This window comes from Python bivittatus, unplaced genomic scaffold (assembly GCF_059951505.1).
Source record: "Python bivittatus isolate LINGU-HERP-01145 unplaced genomic scaffold, Pbiv_v1 ctg000850_np1212, whole genome shotgun sequence".
Taxonomy (NCBI): domain Eukaryota; kingdom Metazoa; phylum Chordata; class Lepidosauria; order Squamata; family Pythonidae; genus Python; species Python bivittatus.
In genome coordinates this window covers 32,995,425-33,017,596 of record NW_028277112.1, presented here as the reverse complement: position 1 = coordinate 33,017,596, position 22,172 = coordinate 32,995,425, and the positions used below count along the sequence as shown (strand labels likewise).

The window sequence follows — 22,172 nt, the reverse complement described above, 5'->3', positions numbered from 1 at the left end:
AAGTGGCTTGTAACATCACCAGTTACGGCAAACAAAGTGATACACTGCAGCTCTTGCTATAAACATGCAAACCTGATTTTCCTTAAGTTCTGTTGTAGGAGAGATGATGGTGATGAGTTATAATTTACTGAATATTTTATAAATTTACTTATAAATAAATTGCAATAAATCGTATTGAATAATGGAGCCTAGCAGAGAACACTTGCTATGTTCCATTATTCAATATTATTTATTTGTTCACATTTTGAAAGCATATGCATGCAAGGAAACAACCAGCTTTTTGTTTGTATAAATAAATAATAAATACTTTATTAGATGTATATCCTGCTTTTTCCTAAGAACATATGGCAGTAAAACTAATAACTCCATTCCTCTTTCAGTCTGATTTTCAGGGGCACAGCCACATGGCAATGTGAAAATCCTATCCTCTACTCTGTGAGCAGCAGAAAAACTACACCATCTTCAACTGCATTTCACTCACTGATAATCCCAATTCTGCCTCAGTAAAAAGGCTGGTTAGGGATGGTGCTCTTATCTTATTTTTTAAAATATAGAACAAGTTAAAGAAAGCAATTGGTAGATTCCCGTAGTTTTTGTATCCCTTCCCACCGAATACCATCAATCATTCTCTTTAACAAGTGGTGGGGCAAGGATACGCGAATAGAGGCAACTGCTTAGAACAGCTAGTTTAGTCAACTCTTACTGTGACCAACTAACAGATTGCAGTCATAGAGGTGTTTCATGCCTGTTACCTGTTAGTGGGTCTCTTTTCAAACACTCTTCTGAAGGAGTGCTAAACAGTGTTCAAAAATAGCCAGGCTGACAGGTCATAGGTGTGGAGGAGGGGTGCAGGGTCAAGTGGGAGGGAATGCTCCATGATGAACAAGCTGTGTCCTCAACTAGTGCTGCAAAGAAATGGCACTATTGCAAATGAACGGTCATGGCCAGCAGCATATGTGATATTCTGAGGAGCTGGCAAAATGCTATCAACCCCAGAGAAATAAAACGAGTAAGAAGGCTGCCACGCAAATCCTCTTATTGGTGAAAGCCATGGAAAACCCATTACACACTCACTGGTATCAGAACGAGCAGCACACGACTTACAGAACTGGCTGTTTTTCCTAGTTTCAGTTGACCATCTTTGCAGCTGAAGATTCATGCTTAGCCCTGTTTCTTAAACAGAGGCCTCATGCTCTTTTTTCCCAAAGTGTGGACATCCATGTATATAAGAAGTTCACGTAAGGCCTGATAAATATTTTGGAAAGTGGTAGTCAAATGCTGTGTGGTAGATGACTCTGCAGAAGCCAAGTATCTGATCTCTCCTGCAGCAGAAGCCAAAATGGCCATGGTGGGCAGTGCCCAGAGACAGGAGGAGAGGGGTCATGCCAATAGTGACCAATAGAACGTAAGCAAATCCAGATTCCTGGTTGTATGATCAACCACACTATTGATGAAGTATCCTAGATATGTCCATTGGCAATTTTGCTGGGAGCAAGCGAAAAACATTAAAACTGGAATGCCTAAAGGCAATGTCAGGAGAATATGAGAGGGACATGTTCATGCCTCAGTCAGGGGAATGTGAGCCTGTAATCATTTTATGAAGTCCATTAGGCTGGGAGATAGTACCTGTTCTTACATTACCCCACAAACCCCACCTCCATACGTGGAGTTTTCTGCCTCCTGGCTTGTGATTCTGGGATTTGGTGATCAGGAAAGCACAACATTGGAAAAAGCTGGCATATACTCTCTATTGTTCTATGACCAAACTCAGTAGATTTTATGTATGTCAAGACTGAGAACCACCCTTTAATACATCATCAGGGAACAGTTGATGGCACTGTTCAGCATATCTCTGTGTGAATCATCAAAAAGTTTACCTCAAACAAAGTTTTTCCTATCTCTGTGTCTTTTTCCGTTCTCTCTTCTCTTGATTTTGTTATGCATGCTAGGCATATTTTTTAAAAGACAGTGAAACTGTCACAAGGCATCAAAGATCTAAGGCAGTAACTTGTTTTCACATTATTTATTTAGCTAATGCCTTTGGTTATGAAAAGCTGTATAAATAAGACCACACTGAATGCCTTGTTATACAGGAAAACATATTTTGTTTAAAGGCCTGAACATAGCGTTTCATTTCTGTTTCTATTTCATGTGGTATATAAGTTCTATTTTTAATTTTTTAAAGTGAGGTTGGAGGAGGAGAGTACTAGAACTACTTGAAAGGAGAATTAGTATGCTCCTCAGTCATATTTACTTTGAGTTGTGCTATCCTTTGAACCTGACAAAAGACATTTACCCTTATTGATCTAAGAGTCATGCTCTCCTAGCCTCAATTTTAACATCAGCAAAATGAAAAGAACATTTAATATGTATATCACAAGGATTCTTATTTCCCATTTATGTGCAAATACTTAACATCGAATGACACAATAGCTACCTGTATAAAATAATCATTTCAGAATATGGACTGTTAGTAATACTGTGAGTCAGTTATTTTAAGTGCAAATATATTTTATAACATTTCTGTATTCACATCTTTTATAAAAGATTAGAATGCCATTAGATAATTATGATATTGAAGTTGCATCTAATGAAATCAGTTTTATGAGGAACTTTTTGGAAACACCAACAAAAAAATTATGGCATATTTTCACGAGTCTGTGTTCTTTACTCTATGACTACAACTCCAAATGATGACATAGATGTGTGAAACAGTCATTACACACCAAATGCAAAAGGGAGAATGTTTTAATCATCTCAAAAGACAATGTGTTTAATCTGAAGTGGGTGGTGACTTGCTTGTGAAGGAGAGACTTATATTTTTATTCATCTGATCATCACATCACATGTGATTAGTGCCACTCTTGCCAGATAGGGTGGTTCACAAAGTGGTGGGGATGATTTAGAAGATCAAGACATTACGGTCTTCGTATTCTGTATATTACAGGGATGTCCACATTATAGAGCAACCATGTGTGAGAAGAGCAAGGCTGAATGGCATCCCATAATGATTGTGAAGCACAGCCAATCTTACTATTAGGTTGGGGGTGGGCAAAGTGGCACCTTCAGGAGCTGTGGTACTTGGAATGATCCTTGATGATGCCCAATGACTCCCAAGTAACTATAACATATTAAGAGCTGATGTTTTACAAGAAAAGCAGATATTACAAGTTTTATGAGTTTTTGCCTGTGTTCTTATGGCTCAACCATTTTGATTTTTCTTTGTTTATACTTTAACATTAAACAAAATATTTACTATTGGACATGTTCATGCAATAGCGCCTGATGTCACAGTAGTGGCATCCACTCAGCCATTATCCTGAAGCTTCCGATTATTCTGATAGTTCTGAAACTAGTTAGATACTCATAGAAATAATGGAAGACTGCATCCTGTGTGAGTGTTAAAATACAATTGAACTCTGTCAATGGAATGGAATAGGCCCCCATCTTATCTTTTGCAACAGGCCACAGAGTGTCTTAGGCCAGGCATACTGTGAGGCAGTGCGAACCCCATTGGGGTTCAGACATGTTCTAACTTGCCCATCATATGTGCAACCATGGGGTTTGATTTCTTTATACTGCAATTCTACATGGAGATAAGTGCCATTGAATGTCATTGGCATCTGCCAAGGTAATTGTGTATAAGGTTGCAGCTTTACAGAACCTTATTACCTCCCCAGTCCTGCTAGCATGAACTTTGCAAGGTGGGAGAGAGAGAGGGGAATGCCATTTCCTCAGTTTTTGTCCCTAGGGCTGGTCTGGTTTATTTTATACATTCCTTTGCAGTGAAAGCAATGGAAGGATTTATTAGTCTCAGTGGATAGCTGGCATATCTGGAGTCCAGGAAGGCAGTAGTCACTGTGGATTCACATACTTCTGTGGTACCTCTTGTCACTAGGAGGGCTGTGAGCTGGTATCTCCCAATGTCAAAAAAGTAATGGTTGCAAGAGGTGTGTGGACACTCTTCCAAGAATAAACTTCTCTGTCTGTCCTCAGAACTGAGAGAACAGACAAATCCTCTGGCCTTTGGAGAACAGCTTTCATGCATTTGCAGCTACATGTAGTTTTGATGACATACATAGTGTTCAAAAGCAAATATTATATTTGGATAATATTTATCAGTTGTCTCTCAGTCTGAAGGCATCCTAGGACAATGTACAAAATTATAAATTGACAAGAAAAAATATATAATTCTGAAAGTTAGGACAGTATATTACACTCTAAAAAAGAAGGGAATAAGAAAAAATCAGAGAAGTGTTTTAGTTGAACACCCATTCAAACTGTAATATAAGCTTATCTCTGTCTGTCTGTCTGTCTGTCTGTCTATCTATCACCTATCTTTATCATCTCTCTCTCTCTCTCTGGATGGTGGATATCAGGGCATTCCAGGGCTGCACCCTAGACTGAGGAGTCAGGAGAACATCTTAGAAAAAGTCAAGGGCAAACAACATCCAAGTTAGCAAGAAAACTGCATAAACATGTTCATGAGATCACCAGGAATTGAACCCTTCTTGAAGGAAACATTGCTTTATATTACATATATTTCCCATATAAATTCAGGGGAGTTCTTAAATCATTCTTCCCCTAGGCTGGTGTCTTCCAGGTGTGTTACAACTACCATGTTGACTGGGAATTCTGGGAGCTGCGCTTCAAAATATCTGACGGGTATCCAGTTCTGGAAAGTTGCTCTAAGCAAATGCAAACCAAACACTACAGCTTTGCCTCAGTGCAAATTTTCTTCTTTTAATTTAAGCCACTTTCCAACGAGTGCATAGAAACATGTGCTTTTTCTTCATTGAGGGACTTCTTTTTTTCCATCATGTTCTTTGAGCATTTTTAATCTTTTTTCCAGCATTGCTGTCCATTCATTTCTGAGTCTGGAAGAAAGGCACTTGGTTAGCATAGACATTGCTTAACCAGCAGGAGCCTTGCTTTGGCTAGATTGTTTCTAAATCTCTGCTAAAACCTTTCTAGTCCTGTATTTTTCCATGCAATTCTTGCTTCTCCCAATAGGGTATGATCACCTTAGATAGAATATAAGGGTTGGGCATTATATATCTGAGCTGGTTTGGTGAAGTGGTTAAGGGACCAGGCTAGAAACTGGGAGACCATGAGTTCTAGTCCCACCTTAGGCACGAAGCCAGCTGGGTGACCTTGGGCCAGTCACTCTCTCTCAGCCCTAGGAAGCAGGCAATGGCAAACCACCTCTGAAATCTTGCCAAGAAAACTGCAGGGATTTGTCCAGGTAGTTGCCAGAAGCTAAAAACTGATGGGGGAAAGGAAGGAAGGAAGGAAGGAAGGAAGGAAGGAAGGAAGGAAGGAAGGAAGGAAGGAAGGAAGGAAGGAAGGCAGGCAGGCAGGCAGGCAGGCAGGCAGGCAGGCAGGCAGGCAGGCAGGCAGGCAGGCAGGCAAGCCTGCTAATAATAATCGTTTAATTGCTATAATTCCAAAGTAAATAAATATGAGAAGAATGTTGTGGCCCTGTCAGGACAGCCAGTCAGTTGGACATTTCACAGACTTTAAATTACTTTAAAGTCTTTGAAGACTTTAAGGACTTAAAATTATCCATTTCTTTCTCCATTGCCTTTGGTAGCCTTGTATTCCCTCCTTCCCCACAGGAGCCTTAGGATACAATTTCCTTAGGCCTTATAGTTGACCTATCCTTTGTCAAAGCCTGAGATGTCCTCCAGTTGTTTTCCCTGCTGGCAATTGTGGCTCCAACACTTCTGAAAGACTCTAGAAGGCTGCTCCAGTTAAATGGAAGTTACACAGCTGCCTCTTCCTAGGAAAAGAGAGGCATTTCAGGCAGCAGATGCTGGGAGACAATAAAGAGAACCTCTTGGTTTTTCTTTGTTAACTGTCCAGATCTTCCTCTCCACTGGAGAACACTGCTGTGCCTGAAACGTCCTGCCACATTGCCAGCTTCTGGGGAATGGGGTGCCATCTTTTCTTTCTCCTGAGTCAGCAAATGTCCTGGGTCAGCCTTGTGTGGTCTCATTCTCATATATCCCCTGTATATATTATTTATGAGGTTAACAAACGAACAAAATCAAAAATAAATTGTCAACTACATACTCACTCACTTGGTTAATGCACTTCTCCGTAGACGGTCTTTCTCAGCTTTGGAATGCTGAGTTTGCTTCTCAATGGTCTTTTCCCAGAAGATTTTCAGCTCACCAGTCTCACAGGCAAGGACTTCATAGCGAAAATATTGACTGTTCATTTTCTGTAAAGGGAAAAGAGAAAAATCTCCCCCATCCCAAATTAGAAGTTAAAAAACTGTTTCATTCTTCCATAATGTCCCTGTTATGGCCTATTGTGCAAGGCACTCATAATTTTCAGACAAATATATTATGTTATTTTTCATTCCTAAAGCTCTTAAGAATTGTGATCAATTGTTCATTTAGTAGAGGCTGTGATTAAAAATACAAAACAAAACAAAACCCTCCATCTTTTGCTTCCATATAACTGAAAGCACAAGAAGGATGTGCCATCAAGTCCTGCCATCATCCAATTACATTTTAACACTTTCTGAGAAGAAACTAGATTACATAATTAGGATTCCATATCATTTGGCCCAATTATAACTAGATGGTAGCAGAGATCTAAATATTCAAAATCTATGATTCTGGAGAATAGTCTTCCATTTTTGTGCCCCAGCAATGGTCAGTTAAGAGAAGAAAGGAGGGAACAACAAGTTAGAAGCTTTCTTTTTTGTTTTTAAAGGAAGTTTAAATTCCCATGAGAAACTGACACTCTGGGACAACCGTAGAGAAATTGAGAATCACAAGTAAATCTTTTCTGGACAAATTAATGGGCAAAAAATGATGCTAATACTTTAGGTCATCTTATTTATAATCAGTCTTCCAAACATTTGCAGTCCTGCAATAAAAATGTGGATTATCTAAAACTGCTGAATGACAGTATATTCAGCTAAACATCTTTTGACAATAGAATTTGGACCAGATGCATTAGCAGTATCTGGAACTCCTACTGTACATTGTTACTTTGATTGGAAAAAACTTTGGATGATTCTAAACCTTCAGAGTTTTATGATGGTAGACATGGTAATTTATGATGGTAGACATGGTAATTTACAAGAAAACTAAAATAAAGAGTTGAAATATGCTGTTTTACAAATCAATGGGGATAGCATGTCAAAGAATGCTAAATATGTATCATTTGATCATAAAATGCATTTCATCAAGCAAAAGATTCTGTGTTGAGTGTATTGCATTGTATTGAGTGTTTTGGCATCATTCTTGCATGTGGGAGGGACATTAGTCTGATGTATGAACCCAGTCAATGAACTGAGATGGTTCTGCTGAATCAGACAGTCAGGTGATGGTCAGATATCAACTTCATTAATAAAGGGTGTTTGAAACTTTTGGTAGGACACTGATAATCTCCTGGTAGAGATGACATCTTAAAAACTGGCCTTGGATTTAATGACTTTCTACTTTTTCCAGTCTTTAATGTTTTAGGTCTTAAGGACAAACTACATGTTACAACAAAAAGGTAGTATACTCCTCTTCCTTGTAATTACTGATAAGATTTATGATCTAAGTTAGGACCACAGCATGTAACAAGGGAAGTTTCAACTTCCCATATGTAAATGTTTAAAAAAGAAAAAGAAAAAGAAAATATTGCCAATTGGAAGTTTATGTTTCCTTTTTTAAATGTTTGCATATGGATATTTACATGAGTGTCTGTGGTGGTCAATATCATGAAGGAAGCAGAACCTGATTCTAATCCAGATCAGGAGTCCGGCATTTCTAAATAAATATAAAGGTAAAAGCTGTACATAGTGGACTTGAGAAAATAAAAACATCTTTAACAAACTACTATCCTGTTATAATTGTCACAAATATTTTTAGGTGATTAGTTTCTTTTTAAATCAGGAATATAATTTTCTTGTTTATTTCTTTATATATTTGATCTATCAAAACCATTTTTATGAAAAAATAGTGCTGGAATAATAAAAGTATTAAACCTAGTTCTATTACACTGTAGTCTGAAGGAGATAAAGAGGCCACTTGGGGACCAACGGTCATGAAATTGGGATCTTAGGAGGCAGATTGTTCTATTAGGAAGTAACTATTACTGAATGCTCATTAGGGTTGTTTTGTATGACAAAATGTATTGATTTTTCAGTTAATCTTTGCTGTATTTAGCTTAATTTCAAATTAGAGAGAAGAAGGTTACCATTTACTCATGACACAGAACTGCAGAATCATGTTCCCTTAAAAAGCTATAATTCCCTTGGAAATGATAAGTCAGTAGGTTGCCTACTGTAATGGTATGTGGGAAAGACCTTGGGAGACTGGGCAAAGAGCCGCTGCCAGGGGAACAGTCAGATAAGAAACAGCATAGCCCACAGCTAGACAGTGGGTGGGGCAAGAGGCTCAGAAAAGACCCTCCCTAGTTTCTTGGATTGTAAAGAAGACAGGGTGGGGGGCAGAACTGTATTTTCAGACTTGCAAGATTGATCAGCCTCATGGGATAAACCAGATAGGAATCACAACCAGATGAGCTAATTCTACTTTATGTAAAGCTATATTGACAGAATCTTGCAAGTCTGAAAGTACATTTCCCTCCTCCCTCCGCCCCCGCCCCCCCGGTCTTCTTTACAGCCCAAGAAACTAGGGAGGTTCTCTTCTGAGCCTCTTGCCCCACCCACTATCTAGCTGTGAGCTATGCTCTCATCTGATTGTTCCCTCGGCAGCATCTCTTAGCCCAGTCTCCCAAGGTCTTTCCCACATACCATTACATCTACTTTTTAATGTTGTTTCCTTTGGCAATCATGTCTAGGCAAATTATATTTTATATATCAGGACAAAAAGAATGCATGGGAGTGTACATCATTATCCCATCTCTCATTCTCTCTCTCTCTCTCTCTCTCTCTCTGTCTCTCCCCCTCCCTGCTGATTAGTTAATGGGTCTGCAACCAAAGTAATAAAGCTGAGAAACTGTCCCGAGGTTTGTTATAAGGAAGCTTGTTTGCTGCACAATTGTTCCCAGCTTATTTGTGTGTATATAGAACAGCCTTCCTCAAAATGAATTGGATTGCAGCTCCCATATTTTCTAGTAAGCATGCAGTTGACAAAATTGGATAGAGTAACTAATACTTTCAAAGTTAGGAATGAAATTCAAAATTATTTTGTTAGGCAAAATCCAAAAGGCATTTTAAAGAGGATTCAGAGAAATTGGAACATGTTCAGAGAAGGGCAATGAGGATGATCAGAGGACTAGAAATTAAGCCCTCTAAAGAGAGACTGACACAGCCTGGGATGCTGTGCCTTGAGAAAAGGCAACTGAAATGGGGGAATATGATAGTGCTCCTCAAGTACCTCAAAGGATGTAACAGAGAAGAAGTATCAAGACCTGTTCTCACTTATACCAGACTCAGGACATGAAACAATGGGTTTAAATTGCAGGAAGGTAGATTCTGATTCAAAGTTAGAAAAAACTACCCTACAATAAGCAGTTCAACAGAGGAACCAGTCATCCAGAGCTGTGATGGTTTTACTTTCAGTGGATACGTTCAAGGGAGGAGAAATGAACACATTCTTGGTCTGGGAAACTTTAATTTTGATTTCCGCAGTGAGCAGGAGGTAAATGCCTTAGATTTCCCCTTCCTATTGAGCACTGGGGATTAAATTCAAAGGACTGAATCATAAAATCATAATGATTTTGACTTCAACCCCCTGTGCTGATCAGGAATCCATTAAAGCACCCCCAACAGAAGGTCTCCAGCCTCAGCTTAAATGCATCCAAGAAAAAGGGAATTCACCATCTCCCTTGGCAATTAGTGTGATTCCTGATCCTTCTTTAGCAATGCTAAGATACATGATATATAGTAAAATGCTGGTATTTCCTAAGAAATATAGAGATGAAATTGTATTTTCTAATCTGTCTATAGCAGATGACTGAACAAGGTTGGCGAGAAAATAAAATGTATCAGCATTTCAGGTGAATGTTGCTTTATTTGCACCCCAGATCGTTCCCATGAATCAAGCACTGCTTGCTTCCTCTCCCTTCACTGTCTTCTAAATTTATTTTCCTACAGCAAAAAAGAAGGCAACTTTTATAGTTCAACCACCCATAGTCTCTCATTCACCCAAATTTCATTAGTTTTATTTTCCCTCTAAAAGCTGGGAACCACTAATCTTCCTATAAATTAAATCACTGCGCTGGAAATTCAAAGATCTGGTATGTCAAGAACAGAAATAAACTCTTTGAAGTGGGCAGTTGTTTTCAAAGCAACTGCTTGTGTGTGTGTCCTGCAGTGTTTTGGCGTTCCCTCTTTGAAGAACAAACCCCTGTGCCATGTTGTAGATTGCCTGTCAGGCTGTGTTTGGTTCTGAAAAGTAAAATGGATTACAGCGAGGCAGGACGCAAGTGCTAGAGATGAAACACTGTAGTCCCAGTCCCTCAACTCCTCTGCGATTGTGGGGACTGGGTCTTTTATTGTGAGTTCCTCTTGAGCATTTCTATATTACTGTGTGTGCATTATCTCTAATCCTTGAAGTCTGAGGGAAGATTTGTTTTTGTATTAGTGACCTGCTTCCTGGGGTTTTGCTGCAAAATTCTGAAGTGCTATTATCAGATTTCTCAGTGGTCACCATGATGAAGCCTAAGGGTACTTCAACTCCAGCACAGTTCTTGCTCCCCAAACTCTCAAAAGCAACGTGAAGACAATCTGTGATTGTCTTCTACTATCTTGAACAGCTGAGAACAAGGAGAGAAAAATGTCCTTCCCTGAGCTACTGCAGGTTTTTCAGGAAAAAAAAAACCCAAACAAAATACCCAAATTAATTGCTACCAATAGTCTTAATGCTTTGCACATCACTGTCCAAGCTTAAGCAACAGGGGAGAGCAACAAAACTTATTAATTTTGTGTCTGTTTGCTTTGCCTGGAGCCGCACAGCAATTTAGCATTTTCTGTACAGGACCTGAACTTCGGAAGGAAGGAAGGAAAGGCAAGAATTCTCTCCAATGGGGAAATGGAGACACTATGTCTGAAAAGAGAACAAAACTTATCCTTGGAGTAGTTTCATCTACACTAGCTGAGCCAAAAATCTTTGTGTGTCCCAAATTGAAGGTTGGTGGATGTGGCAGGATTTCTTTAAATATTTTTAATTTTTAGCAGCTACATGTATAATCAGCCAGATTTCCTCAGAGATGGGACAGGGATGGGGAGTGGAGAAGGGAAAGAAACAAAGCAAAAGAAAGAGAATGAAATTTTGGAAGAAAAATCTGACACATGGTTCAGCATGCCTGGTGGATGTTTCTCGGAAGCCAGTAAAAAGTACAACTATTTGAAGTATTCCAGATCGGTGGGAGAAAATAATCCTTCCCCGATTCCAGCCAGGGATATTTTAATTCATACCAGTATGAGAATTACAGTTATAGGAATTTCCTTTTAAGGACAGAAGGGAGAAGACAGAGCTTTGCTTTCCTTGAACATACAGGTGTGGGCTTGTAGATTTACTTGGAGTGCTGAGTTATCACCACCAATGATCAAGTGATCCTGATCCAATGAAACCAAACTCACATAGGTGCTGCCTTCTAAATAACTTATGCCTCCATTTGTGTGTATTCTGCTGTTAACAGAAGGCAAATCACTTTGGGGAAGAAAGGCAGAATTAATTATAGGAGATCCGGTGCAAGACTGCTGTAGATGAAGACCATGTTTGAGACTGGAATTCCATGGCTGCTTTTTCTTTAAGGTAAAAGTAGCTATTTTGCTGGTGAAATGCAAAATTCCAAATAACATTTGGCAGTCACATGCAGTGGTCACAACACAGATTGGTACCCCCCATGCTTCCTGAAGTATAAATAATAATAATAATAATAATAATAATAATAATAATAATAATAAGAAGAAGAAGAAGAAGAAGAAGAAGAAGAAGAAGAAGAAGAAGAAGAAGAAGAAGAAGAAGAAGAAGAAGAAGAAGAAGAAGAAGAAACCAGAGAGTTGCCTTCACATTCCTTGATTGATATGCTACACAGGCTCTTTCTACATTCATCATTATTGAGCTTAGAAAGCAGATATGATTGCTTTGGTTTTTCTGAACCAATGAGGGCAGATGAAATTCAACTTCATCAAATAGAAGATTCACCCTTCTAAAAGGGAGGAGCATTTGGAAATATTTGGACTATTGAAGGATCCTGAAATAGATTATTTTAGAAGAAGCTGAATATTTTCTAGTACAGAAAAAAACTGGGATAGGGAAGGATCTATCAGAACCTAACGATGGAGGTTATGGGAATGTTGGGAGCTGTTTCATAAGGATGGCATAGAAATTTATCAAAGAACTTCAGGCTGCTATAACTCACTCGTGCAACAGGTCCATAGTTTGACTCTTAGTGTAGTATGCAAATGGTTATAGTCACACATCATGTTAAGCTGTAAGTGGTTTGTCATTTGTTAGTCTGGCAATTGTGCATTAATGTTGTACAAACTTAGCCACTGTGATGATTTAAATCATGATTTACATGTATGATGTGAATCTAGCAAGTAGAACGTTAGTGCTAATTGTAGACAATCAATAGCTTGGTCATATATTATATACTATATTATATACTAATAGAAGAAAAAATCTGTAGCTCAAGGTTGAACTGTGAACATATTATATACTAATTAATTATACTAATTAACTGAACATATTATATACTAATTAATCTCTTGTCAATGTTCATCATCTACATTAGGGGTGCAAAAAAATATGGCTTGGAAGCTGCACACAGCCCAACAGCAAAACATAACCCACCATAGCCCACCCACTCTTGGGTCATCAAAAGTGTGAATGGAGCCAAAAGGTTGTTGTTTTTTGATTGGGGAGTTAAGGGGAAAAATGGACACCTTCAATTAATGCACCAATTTCACTCCTTAAACAGGTCATGGCCCTGCCTACTTTTGTAATACCTGCTTCATAATTGCCCTACCTCAATTATTCCCATAATACAAATGTCTAGTATTACTATCAGTATACTACCAATCTTTCCTGGTATGGATATTAAAATGAACAAATAAATAAATAAATTGTCCAAAACTTGTGAGATTGTTAATTCTTACAAAATGTTGATGTTCTCATTCAATATCTCATGAGACTTCAGAATAAGACTCTAACCTCTTGTGAGATTTGGTGACTTCAAAAGAATTCAGTTTTTTAAAAAAAATAATAATAAAAAGGGAATTTTTGTTTAATTTTGGGATTTTGCAGATGCTATGGGAGAAAGGGATTTTTTTGTGTGATGTGCTGCCCACAGGCACTCTATTACCTACCCTTGGCCTAGGCCATGGTCCTCAAAGTCTTTCAGTGAGAATAGTATGGGTCTATGCAAATGAAAGGATTGGGAACTGCTTTTTTACATGACAAGGGTAATGATGGGGAACAAGTTCAAAAATTAAGAATGTAGCTTTAGCCACTACCCATTGCCTACTTAAATGCTGAATGTCTAAACCTTTGAAGATGTGCAAATAGTAATGTTTTGAAAACTATGCAAACTGTTTCAAGTAGTCTTTCTGTAAATCTCTGGAGTTAGTCCTGACCTGAGCTAGCCTGTTACTGCTGCAGAAGTTCTGACTGAATGAGATTTAATTTAAGCCTGTGGTGACAAGCTTGCTAAAAGACAACAATGAGAAACCTGCTCCCGGGCAATCATTTCTGACACTGGACTGGTTGTAAACAGGCTGAATACATGCATTGGCTGCCAGATGAAAGAAATAATCAGACAAGCTTCAGAAAACATTTTTACTACACAAGATACCATAGGAAAGCTTATTTTTAGATTTAATCATATTAGATTGCACTGATTATTTTTAGATTGAATTTGCAAAGGTAGGCCTCACAGGGATTGGAAAACTACGTTACCAAAGAGGTAAATGGAAATTTGGAAATAGTACTAATGCTGTTATTTGGAAAGCAAGATAGATGAAGCATATTTCAGTAGCTACAAGACAGAGGAAAAGATGAGAACTTAGGAGGTTCCATCTAGCATTTATAGCTAAGTCCAGTTTATAAGCGTTATGGCAGGATAGTTTTGAATTTCCCAGAAGCAGTTGACTCAGGTAATTTCCCCACTAGTCACTTATAGCAGCTTCTAGAGTCACGCAGATAATGTTGATATAAAACTTATATATATATATTGGCATAATGATGGTTGGATAATGCTAGAAGATGCTATATAAGTTATATATATACAGTAATTTAATATACCAGCATATTAAAACTGGCTATTATTTTAAAGACTGATGGGGTGTAGCATGAGTATTTCCAATCCCCATAACTCATATGCATAAAGTACTTCAGTCAGTAATAAGCTGACTGGGCCTAATGGCTAACCAGGACAGATAACTGACTGGGTTCACATGCTGGACTAAGTAGCTGCTTACTTAACTACCATTATTGAACAAATGAAAATTGCCCGGGTTCACAAAATTCTAAACCAAACTAAACCTACCATAGTCTGACTTAGCAAGGTATGTGAATCTAAGACATTATGATGAACCTCAGAATATCCCCAAGCAGCCTTCCTTAGGCTGGTTCTCTCCAGAATTATTGTTGACTATTAATATGGTAAAAGAATGTGCCAGCAGGGAATGATGGGAACTGAAGTACAGCACATTTAGAGATCACAGGTTAGAGAGGAAAAGAATGGAGAGAACATACCTTTATATTGGTCATTTCAAAGTTGTTAATTGTGTGTTGCAGCCTATTAAAGTCTAGAGAAAGTAGGAAGAAAGTACCCAATTTTGGAAGTCATCCCTTAATGTAAAAGTATTATTGTCTAGAATATATGAGCTTCTTTCTAGGGTCAAATGACTGTTTCGTTTTTTTGTACTATAAATCCAAAAGAATTTTGCTGTTTTTAGATGGAGACAATGGCAAATGCCAGGCCACCCCCACTGTTTCTGTTCCCCAATCCTCACAAATCAGTTTGAAGCCAACCAGTAACCATCTTCACTTTTGTTGACCTTGAAACACAGATAACATTCTGGAAGTGCTACAAGCCACCTAGTGTTCACTACCAGCAGACCAATAGGAGAATTCAGGAAAGAAAATCCAATCCAGTATCCTGCTCCACTGGATCTGACATGATAAAAATCTCCCCAATCCCATTCCAGACAAAAGGGAAATAACATAAATTGCTGATACATCCATTTACGTTTCTTGGTACACGTTGTGTGTGTGTGTGTGTGTGTGTGTGTGTTTCTTGTTTCTGTCTCTGTCTCTCTCCATCCATCCAGTTACTACGTATGAGATGACAGTCTGTCAGCAATTTTGTAAACAGCCATTTTTTTCTAACAGGTTGTAGTCATGATTGCTATTACAGCCAGTGGGAGTGCAGGAGTGTGTGAGAGAAGTTCTAAATTCCTACCAACAAACTCCAGGAACTCTAGAATGCTGAGTCCTTTTGGGATGGTGATAGTAGATGCCTCCCTTGAATCCAGGAGCTGGGAGGTGGGGTGTTATGAATGAAGAGGAGATAAACTGTAGTAGCAGAATACTTTTTCCATGGGTTCCCCCATAAAAGATAATGAGGCTGCTACTAGTCAGGCAGAATTTCCTATTCTGCCTATAGGAGGAATTCTTACCTCTTCCACCAATTATGAAACACCAAGACTATTGGTGGAACCATGTATGTATGAAAGATTTTAATAAGTATTTCCCTTTTTTAAACTAGGAAGGCTAAATCTCTAGCTATAAAAAAGGAAGGTGTTGGGAAAGGGGGAATACAAAGAAAAACAAAGCAAGGCAATAATCACATATGTAGAATTCCAAATAACATCAATACAGTCACCTAATTGAATTAGGTATTTACTAGCTGCTTGTATATGATCTTGGGTTTCAGCACACATTCAGAATTTGTTGTGGAGGTCATGTTGTAAAGAGAGCATCTGGGATTCTTGAATACATGTTGATTTCTCTTCTCCTAAGTACTATCCTGAGTTATAATAGAATGTAGGAGTTAGTTGAAAAATAGACTTTTTAGGAAGATTGACTGTTGTTTGCCTAGTCAAGAAAAATGTCCTTCCCTGATGACAAGGGTCTAGCCAGCAAATTTATCCAGTGGCTGAACCCACCTTCTTAATAAACTTTGGTTGAACAATATAGGCGCTAACTAGTTTTTACCAGTTAGAGAAGCAAGGCTTTAAGGGACACTATTGTCTCATGAGAGTCAGTCTGATGAAGTGGTTAAGGCACCAAGCTAGAAACCAGGAGATTGTGAGTTCTAGTCCCACCGTAGGTCCAAAGCCAGGTGAGTGTCTTTGAGCCAGTTGCTTTCTCTCTCAGCCTTAGAAAGGAGGCCATGGCAAACCAATTCAGAAAAACTTGCCAAGAAAACATCAGGGTCTAGTCCAGACAGTTGCCAGGAGTTGAGACTGAACCAAAGGCACCAAAAAAAAAAAAAAAGAAGTGTGATACATAAAATTAGGGGTTTGTTACATTGGTTGAAGATTACCCACCATGTAGAACCATAGTTTGCTGAAGAAAAATATTAGCTTTGCTGCAATTTCAAATATATTGGAGCAGAGCCTGAATGAGCTTCTCAAGCTGCTAACAGATCAGATAGGTTCAGAGCTCATCACCAAGTGATCCAAGGTCCTTGTTGAAGGGCCATTGTTTATGTAACTCATATGAGAACCATGGTTATTTTCTATCCAAAAAGATGTACACCGTTAACCTCCCTGATTCAGGTTTTGCTATGTGGTTCCTCATGCATTCAACAAGCATCTGCAGAAAATTCATGGTCAAAATTCAGGACAGGGCAAGGTGGCCTAAAAACGTATTTGAATAAGGTGTACTTACACTGCTGGATTATAATCATTAGATGAATCACTTGCACTCTAAAGATGGTGATTTATATTAATTTATTAGAGAAGGTTGCCATTTGACTTTAAATCAACTAGTATTCTTTGTAGAAGACAAAAAATATGAATAATGGTGCTTGTAATTTTCCTCATTGGCAGCTTAATCTAACTCTAGGGTTTTCGTGATAAAAAAAAATAATTGGGGGGAAGGATACATGGCATTTTCAGCTCCTTGGAAGAAATGTGGGGTATAAATAAACATTTAAAATAAACAAAAAGGCTGAATTGAATTCATTACAGGGAGAGAGAATTTCTTACTAGAATGACTTGAAACTAGGAGTTGGGTCAAAAGAACAATGTAGAAGATTTCTGAAATTTCTCCAACCCAAAGTGTAAGGAAAAGGAATCTGTTGTGAAGGACAAAAGAGGAGCTATGTTTGAAAATGAGTAAACAAAATCCATTAGTGCATTTTATTCTGGTGGGTGGATGATCTTATTACTTTAATTATTATAACAAAGTGTTTCATATTTGTGCTGGCATGCATGATCAGGAAAGCAGACTTCAAAGACCAATAGATTCTAGTGCTTTAAAAATGCATCACAAAATATTTTGTGCTGCAAAATTTATTAGCACTACATTGTTAAGCTTTCCTGTGGGAGGCATAATTATGATTGATATTGCATCAGAGCACAATGCAAAGCTTCTCCAAAGACACAGTATAGCATTGCAAGCCCCAACATGTGAGGATTTGACATCCTGTCATGGAAAAGGCCCTTCTATGACATAACAGAAGTCTTACACAAGAAAGGAAAGTGCTTCTGACAGCTGCATTGTGCTCAGTGAGGTTCAGCAGTACTGTTATGGTTAATCCTGATATTCAAGTCAGCAGCATCACATTGATAACATCTTGTTGGAAGGTTTGCTCCAATGTTTCTTCACCCCCAGTATTTTTCAAGAGGAACTGACAATTCAGCTTTCTTCCATTCTGTCCTTCAAACAAATAATGGCAAGCAATCGTGGGGGTGATTCTGCAAATATGTTTATGCATGAAATGCTGACTGAAATATTTCATGGCAGACCCACAGTATTAATGGAGCTCCCCATCTTATTTTAGACATGTTCCTGTGGAAGTCAAATGCTGGATTAGATCTTATTTTTTACTTCTCCCTCATGCTTTGGCTATTTTTTGGTTTATCTGCTTTTTAAGTGGCAAATGGGAAATCTGTTTACACACATAAGAAACTGTCATGGCATGCTGGCTACAGAGGCTGAGTTACAGTAAGAAGTCCTGATTTGAATTTTGCCTGTGATATAAATTCAAGGCCAAAACAAGGTGGTACGTCTCTCCTTACTCCCAGTTCTCTGACCAGATGGGCAAAACTTAAACCATCACTGGTGATGGGCCAGTGCCTTGAATTACATGTGAAGACAACAGATTGGTATGGGGGCTTAAATAGGCACTTCCAGCTTTATCCTCCAATATGTTTGCATTGCTCCTGCTTCCCAATATAGGTAGACCTCACTTAGCAACCACAATTGGGACTGGCAACTCAATCGCTAAGCACCATGGTCTCTAAGTGGAAAATCACATGACCACGACAGGCCTATGACCTCACTTCCCATTTAGTCATTAAGCAAATCACCATGGTTTTTAAGTGAAGCATCATGTGACCATAACTTGCAGTTTATTTCCGCATTCTTCATTAACTCTGCTTGTCGCAAGCTGGTTGGGAAGCATGCAAATGGAGATCATGTACCTACAGGACATTGCAACAGTCATAAACGCGAGAAGTGGTCACAAAGCTGATTTTTTTACACCGACATAACTTCAAGCAGTCACTAAACAAGGCAGTTGATAAGCAAGGACTACCTGTATATGTTATTACAACTGGGTTGATCTGCCTGTTCTGAACTCACATTGGGTTGACACTATATGCTAAACCTTAAAATATGGTTTACAAAGCACAATGGCTGGATTCACCAAACTCCCAACCCCAAGCTAAACCAGACATATTCAAACTTAATGGGATGGGTGAGCCTATTCACTAAATATAATCTTCCTTCTTAAACTTGCTCTTTCCTTCTGGGTTTATTCATGTTTTAATAGCAGTTGCCAAGTGGCAAAAGAAAGAGAAACTGGAGACATCTTTAGTTCTAGCCCAAAGGCATCCATTGTGGCTGGATTTTCTGCACAAGCAGGGAAGGGAGGATGTTTTCAAATCACCTCCATCAAATCTAATTGTGGACCTTCTTCCCTTTCAGATTACATATTAATTTTACTGAGGATACTTACATTGACAATTGCTCTTCTCCAACTGTGTTTTTACCATTAGAAAAAAATTCATTGCCTCAGTCAATTCAAAAGTGACATTTCCATGTTTTTTCATATTCTATTGTTTTGCATTTTCCATAATTCAAATAGCTGGCATTTGATTGATGAGTGGTAATTTTTATAAAGATTAGGCAAGAGATCATCTGCAAAATCAGGATTCTGTTCCAATCTTCACATGGACTATTTATATATCAATACTTTAAATGTATTGTCCTAGAAAGGAGTTTGTATTTTTGCTTTCATGAAATATATTCTGCAAATGTACCATTTCCATATCTTCCTATATGTAGCTACATGCTTCCACTGGTGCAGTAGCTCTTTTTATAAGCATGACAACTATCCTCTCTGGTGCTACAACAGTGTCTAAAATTGAACCAATATCAACATTAACTAGTACAAGAAGCTTTCGGTGACTGATGTGTGTTTGTGTGTGTGTATAAGTGTTTAGATATAATAAGCATGGAAGGCTCAAGGACAAACCTATTAGGAAGCACTGACTTTCACTGAAGAAGAAAAAAGTTTGAAGAAGAAAAAAGAGACCTCCAATGCAAGAGTCTCTAAAACGTTTAGATTTAACTAGCATTGTACATTTGATGTCTAGTTCTTAGACAGATTAAGTATATTTTTAAAACCCTGGATTAATTAATCAACTAATAAGGATCACTTTATTCTGTCCCCAGCATCAATGTGGGATCCATACTGTGATGTTAGTTATTAACTGACATTTATGCAACATGTGGTTAATTTTCTTAATTGAGCTCCCCAATTATTGGAAAGACACTTCGATGGAGAAATAGAAGTGTTAATTAATTATGGAAAGTAATTTCAGTAACAATTCTCTATGAAATGTTGCTTTTCAGGAATTCAAGGAAAACAATCTTATTCCTGCGAGGATATGGAAATCAGAAGTACTTTTATGTTCTAGCTGAGATGTTTTGTGGCTGCTAATTACATCTCCTTTTCTCCTTGAGTTTAAGATGATGCATATGACTTTCCCATCTCATTTTTTTATCTTATAATAATCTTGTCAGATACATTAGGCTAAGAGATATGGTTTTTAATTTTTTTAAACACAGAACTTTATTGATGCACTATTTTATTGGTTTTATTTATGATTTATATATTAAACTTTGAAGAGTTTAAGCCATGTTAGTAGCATACAGGTAGTCCCCGGGTTAAGAATGCCCAGTTTACAGATGACCCATAGTTAAGAATGGAGCCTACTGTAGCAAAATTAGAGTTAAAAACACAATGATTTGAGTTAAATGCACAATGATTCGAGTTCATTGCACAATACTCTTTATACAGTATTATACAATAATACTGTTCCGGCTTACATACAAATTCGACTTAAGGACAGACCTTGGGAACGGAACTTGTTCTTAAACTGGAACTACCTGTATTTATTTTAAAGTAAACACAAAATTATATATAAAAATAATAATCACAAAGGTATCATGAAGGGGATTCTGCAGTTAGAAGATCATGTATGTTCTCAGTGCAGTTATAGTGTGTTCATAAATTGCATAATAAGTAATGTGTTACAGTATTTAGGCTGTAGACTAATACAAGCAATTTTCACAAATACGTGAACTAGACTTTGAAATATTAACTAGCTTTAATAACAAATTTGGGATGCCATATTTTTACAAAGATTATAATCAGGAGCCTATGTTCATATGTAAGACTATACATTTTTACTGATTTCAAGGCCAAAAAAAAAAGACTTACAATAAACACACACACATTTCAATTAAAAAAAAAATTCATGCTAACTACAAGAAGCCTGGATCTTTTAAGAAGCTTGTTAGCTGCAATCTGTTTTGGAGCAAGCTTAACTGATCCCAATAAAATTATTTTCCAAGTAAACATAGTTCATTTGTGCTGGAAGATTAAGATAGTACCAAGTGAAGCTCTAATGAAATGCATGAGACTTTGTTCTAGTTCATATGTCTATATCTATCTTCATAATTTGAAGATTGCAACAATGTGAGTGAATAAGTGATTCCAGTTTCACAATAGGTGTTCATCTGTACTGAGCCATAAAATATTGGTTTGTATGTATGAAACAGCTTTTTACAGATGTTTTCTGTGTCCAACCTCCAGGCTAATCACACCATCAGCTACAAATGAATGAGTAATATAGCATGAAGTGCACAGATCACTGGCTCACTCTTCGTTTAAAGAAAGCATGCTTTCAGCTGACCTGGTTATTGATAGACAATTAGAATTAAATAACATCCTAACCTAGAAGGTTCAGAAATCTTTGGTCCATCTATATCAAAATCATGAACTGTTTAAGAAATAAAGTGAAAAACTCCATGTATGTTAATATTGTGTCTCACTTAAGAATGTGGCTCAATTAATATTGCCCAGAAGCATTCAGAAATGTATTGTTCATTGGATGTGGTAAGGGACATAATATTAAAATATCTCATCTGCATCAACAGCGCTAAGTTTTTCAGAATGGTGTTAAGCTGAGCATTTTTCCCTGGCTTTCCCTTATGTTCTTAAATTTATTTACAAGATTCATATCAATGATTTTATTCTAAGGCGGCCAGCAGCATCTCACCTTTGGCTGCCATATATTAATGCCACATGAGGTTCACAGGGCAATCAAAAATGTCTTACTTACTTTTAAGATGGATTCTGTGTGACCCCAACCGATGACAATTATTACAAAAATGGTCCTTGCTTCAGTGCAAGAGGTGTGAGAACAGCAGTGAAATGCATACCTCTGTACTTTTTATTTGAGGTCAGGATGGGGGAGGGCGACATAAATCCTTCATCATCGGAAGGCTATTTTAGCATAGCTAGGAGACCAAACTCATTTCCTGAACATTGCAGCCCCCTGCCTGAGATAACCAGGAAACACAGCCTTCCTGAATCGTGCTGTCCCTCCTACATTATTTGACTCCACAGAGAGAGGAGGGTGACCTTAGCAGAGCCAGGAAATCAAAGGGACAATCTGAACAATGCTCCTCTTGAAAACATTGCAAAGTATCCCGAAGGAAGGA

At 37.9% G+C, this 22,172-nt stretch overlaps 1 protein-coding gene across 2 annotated transcripts; it reads right to left on the bottom strand.

Annotated features, from left to right (window-relative positions):
* Nucleotides 1-252: 252 nt before the first annotated feature.
* LOC148213804 (protein FAM240B-like) lies at nt 253-21,915 on the bottom strand. Of its 2 annotated transcripts, none has more exons than XM_088130127.1 (3): nt 21,791-21,915; nt 6,084-6,226; nt 253-4,877 (listed from the first exon to the last, which is right to left on the bottom strand). In XM_088130127.1, the coding sequence occupies exons 2-3, from the start codon at nt 6,221-6,223 to the stop codon at nt 4,793-4,795; spliced, it is 225 nt and encodes a 74-aa protein (XP_087986253.1). In that variant the 5' UTR covers nt 6,224-6,226; nt 21,791-21,915; the 3' UTR covers nt 253-4,792. The 2 variants fall into 2 exon arrangements, with proteins under 2 accessions (XP_087986253.1, XP_087986252.1); XM_088130126.1 differs by having other exon boundaries at nt 6,084-6,249; nt 21,791-21,866.
* Between the last annotated feature and the right edge of the window lie 257 nt (nt 21,916-22,172).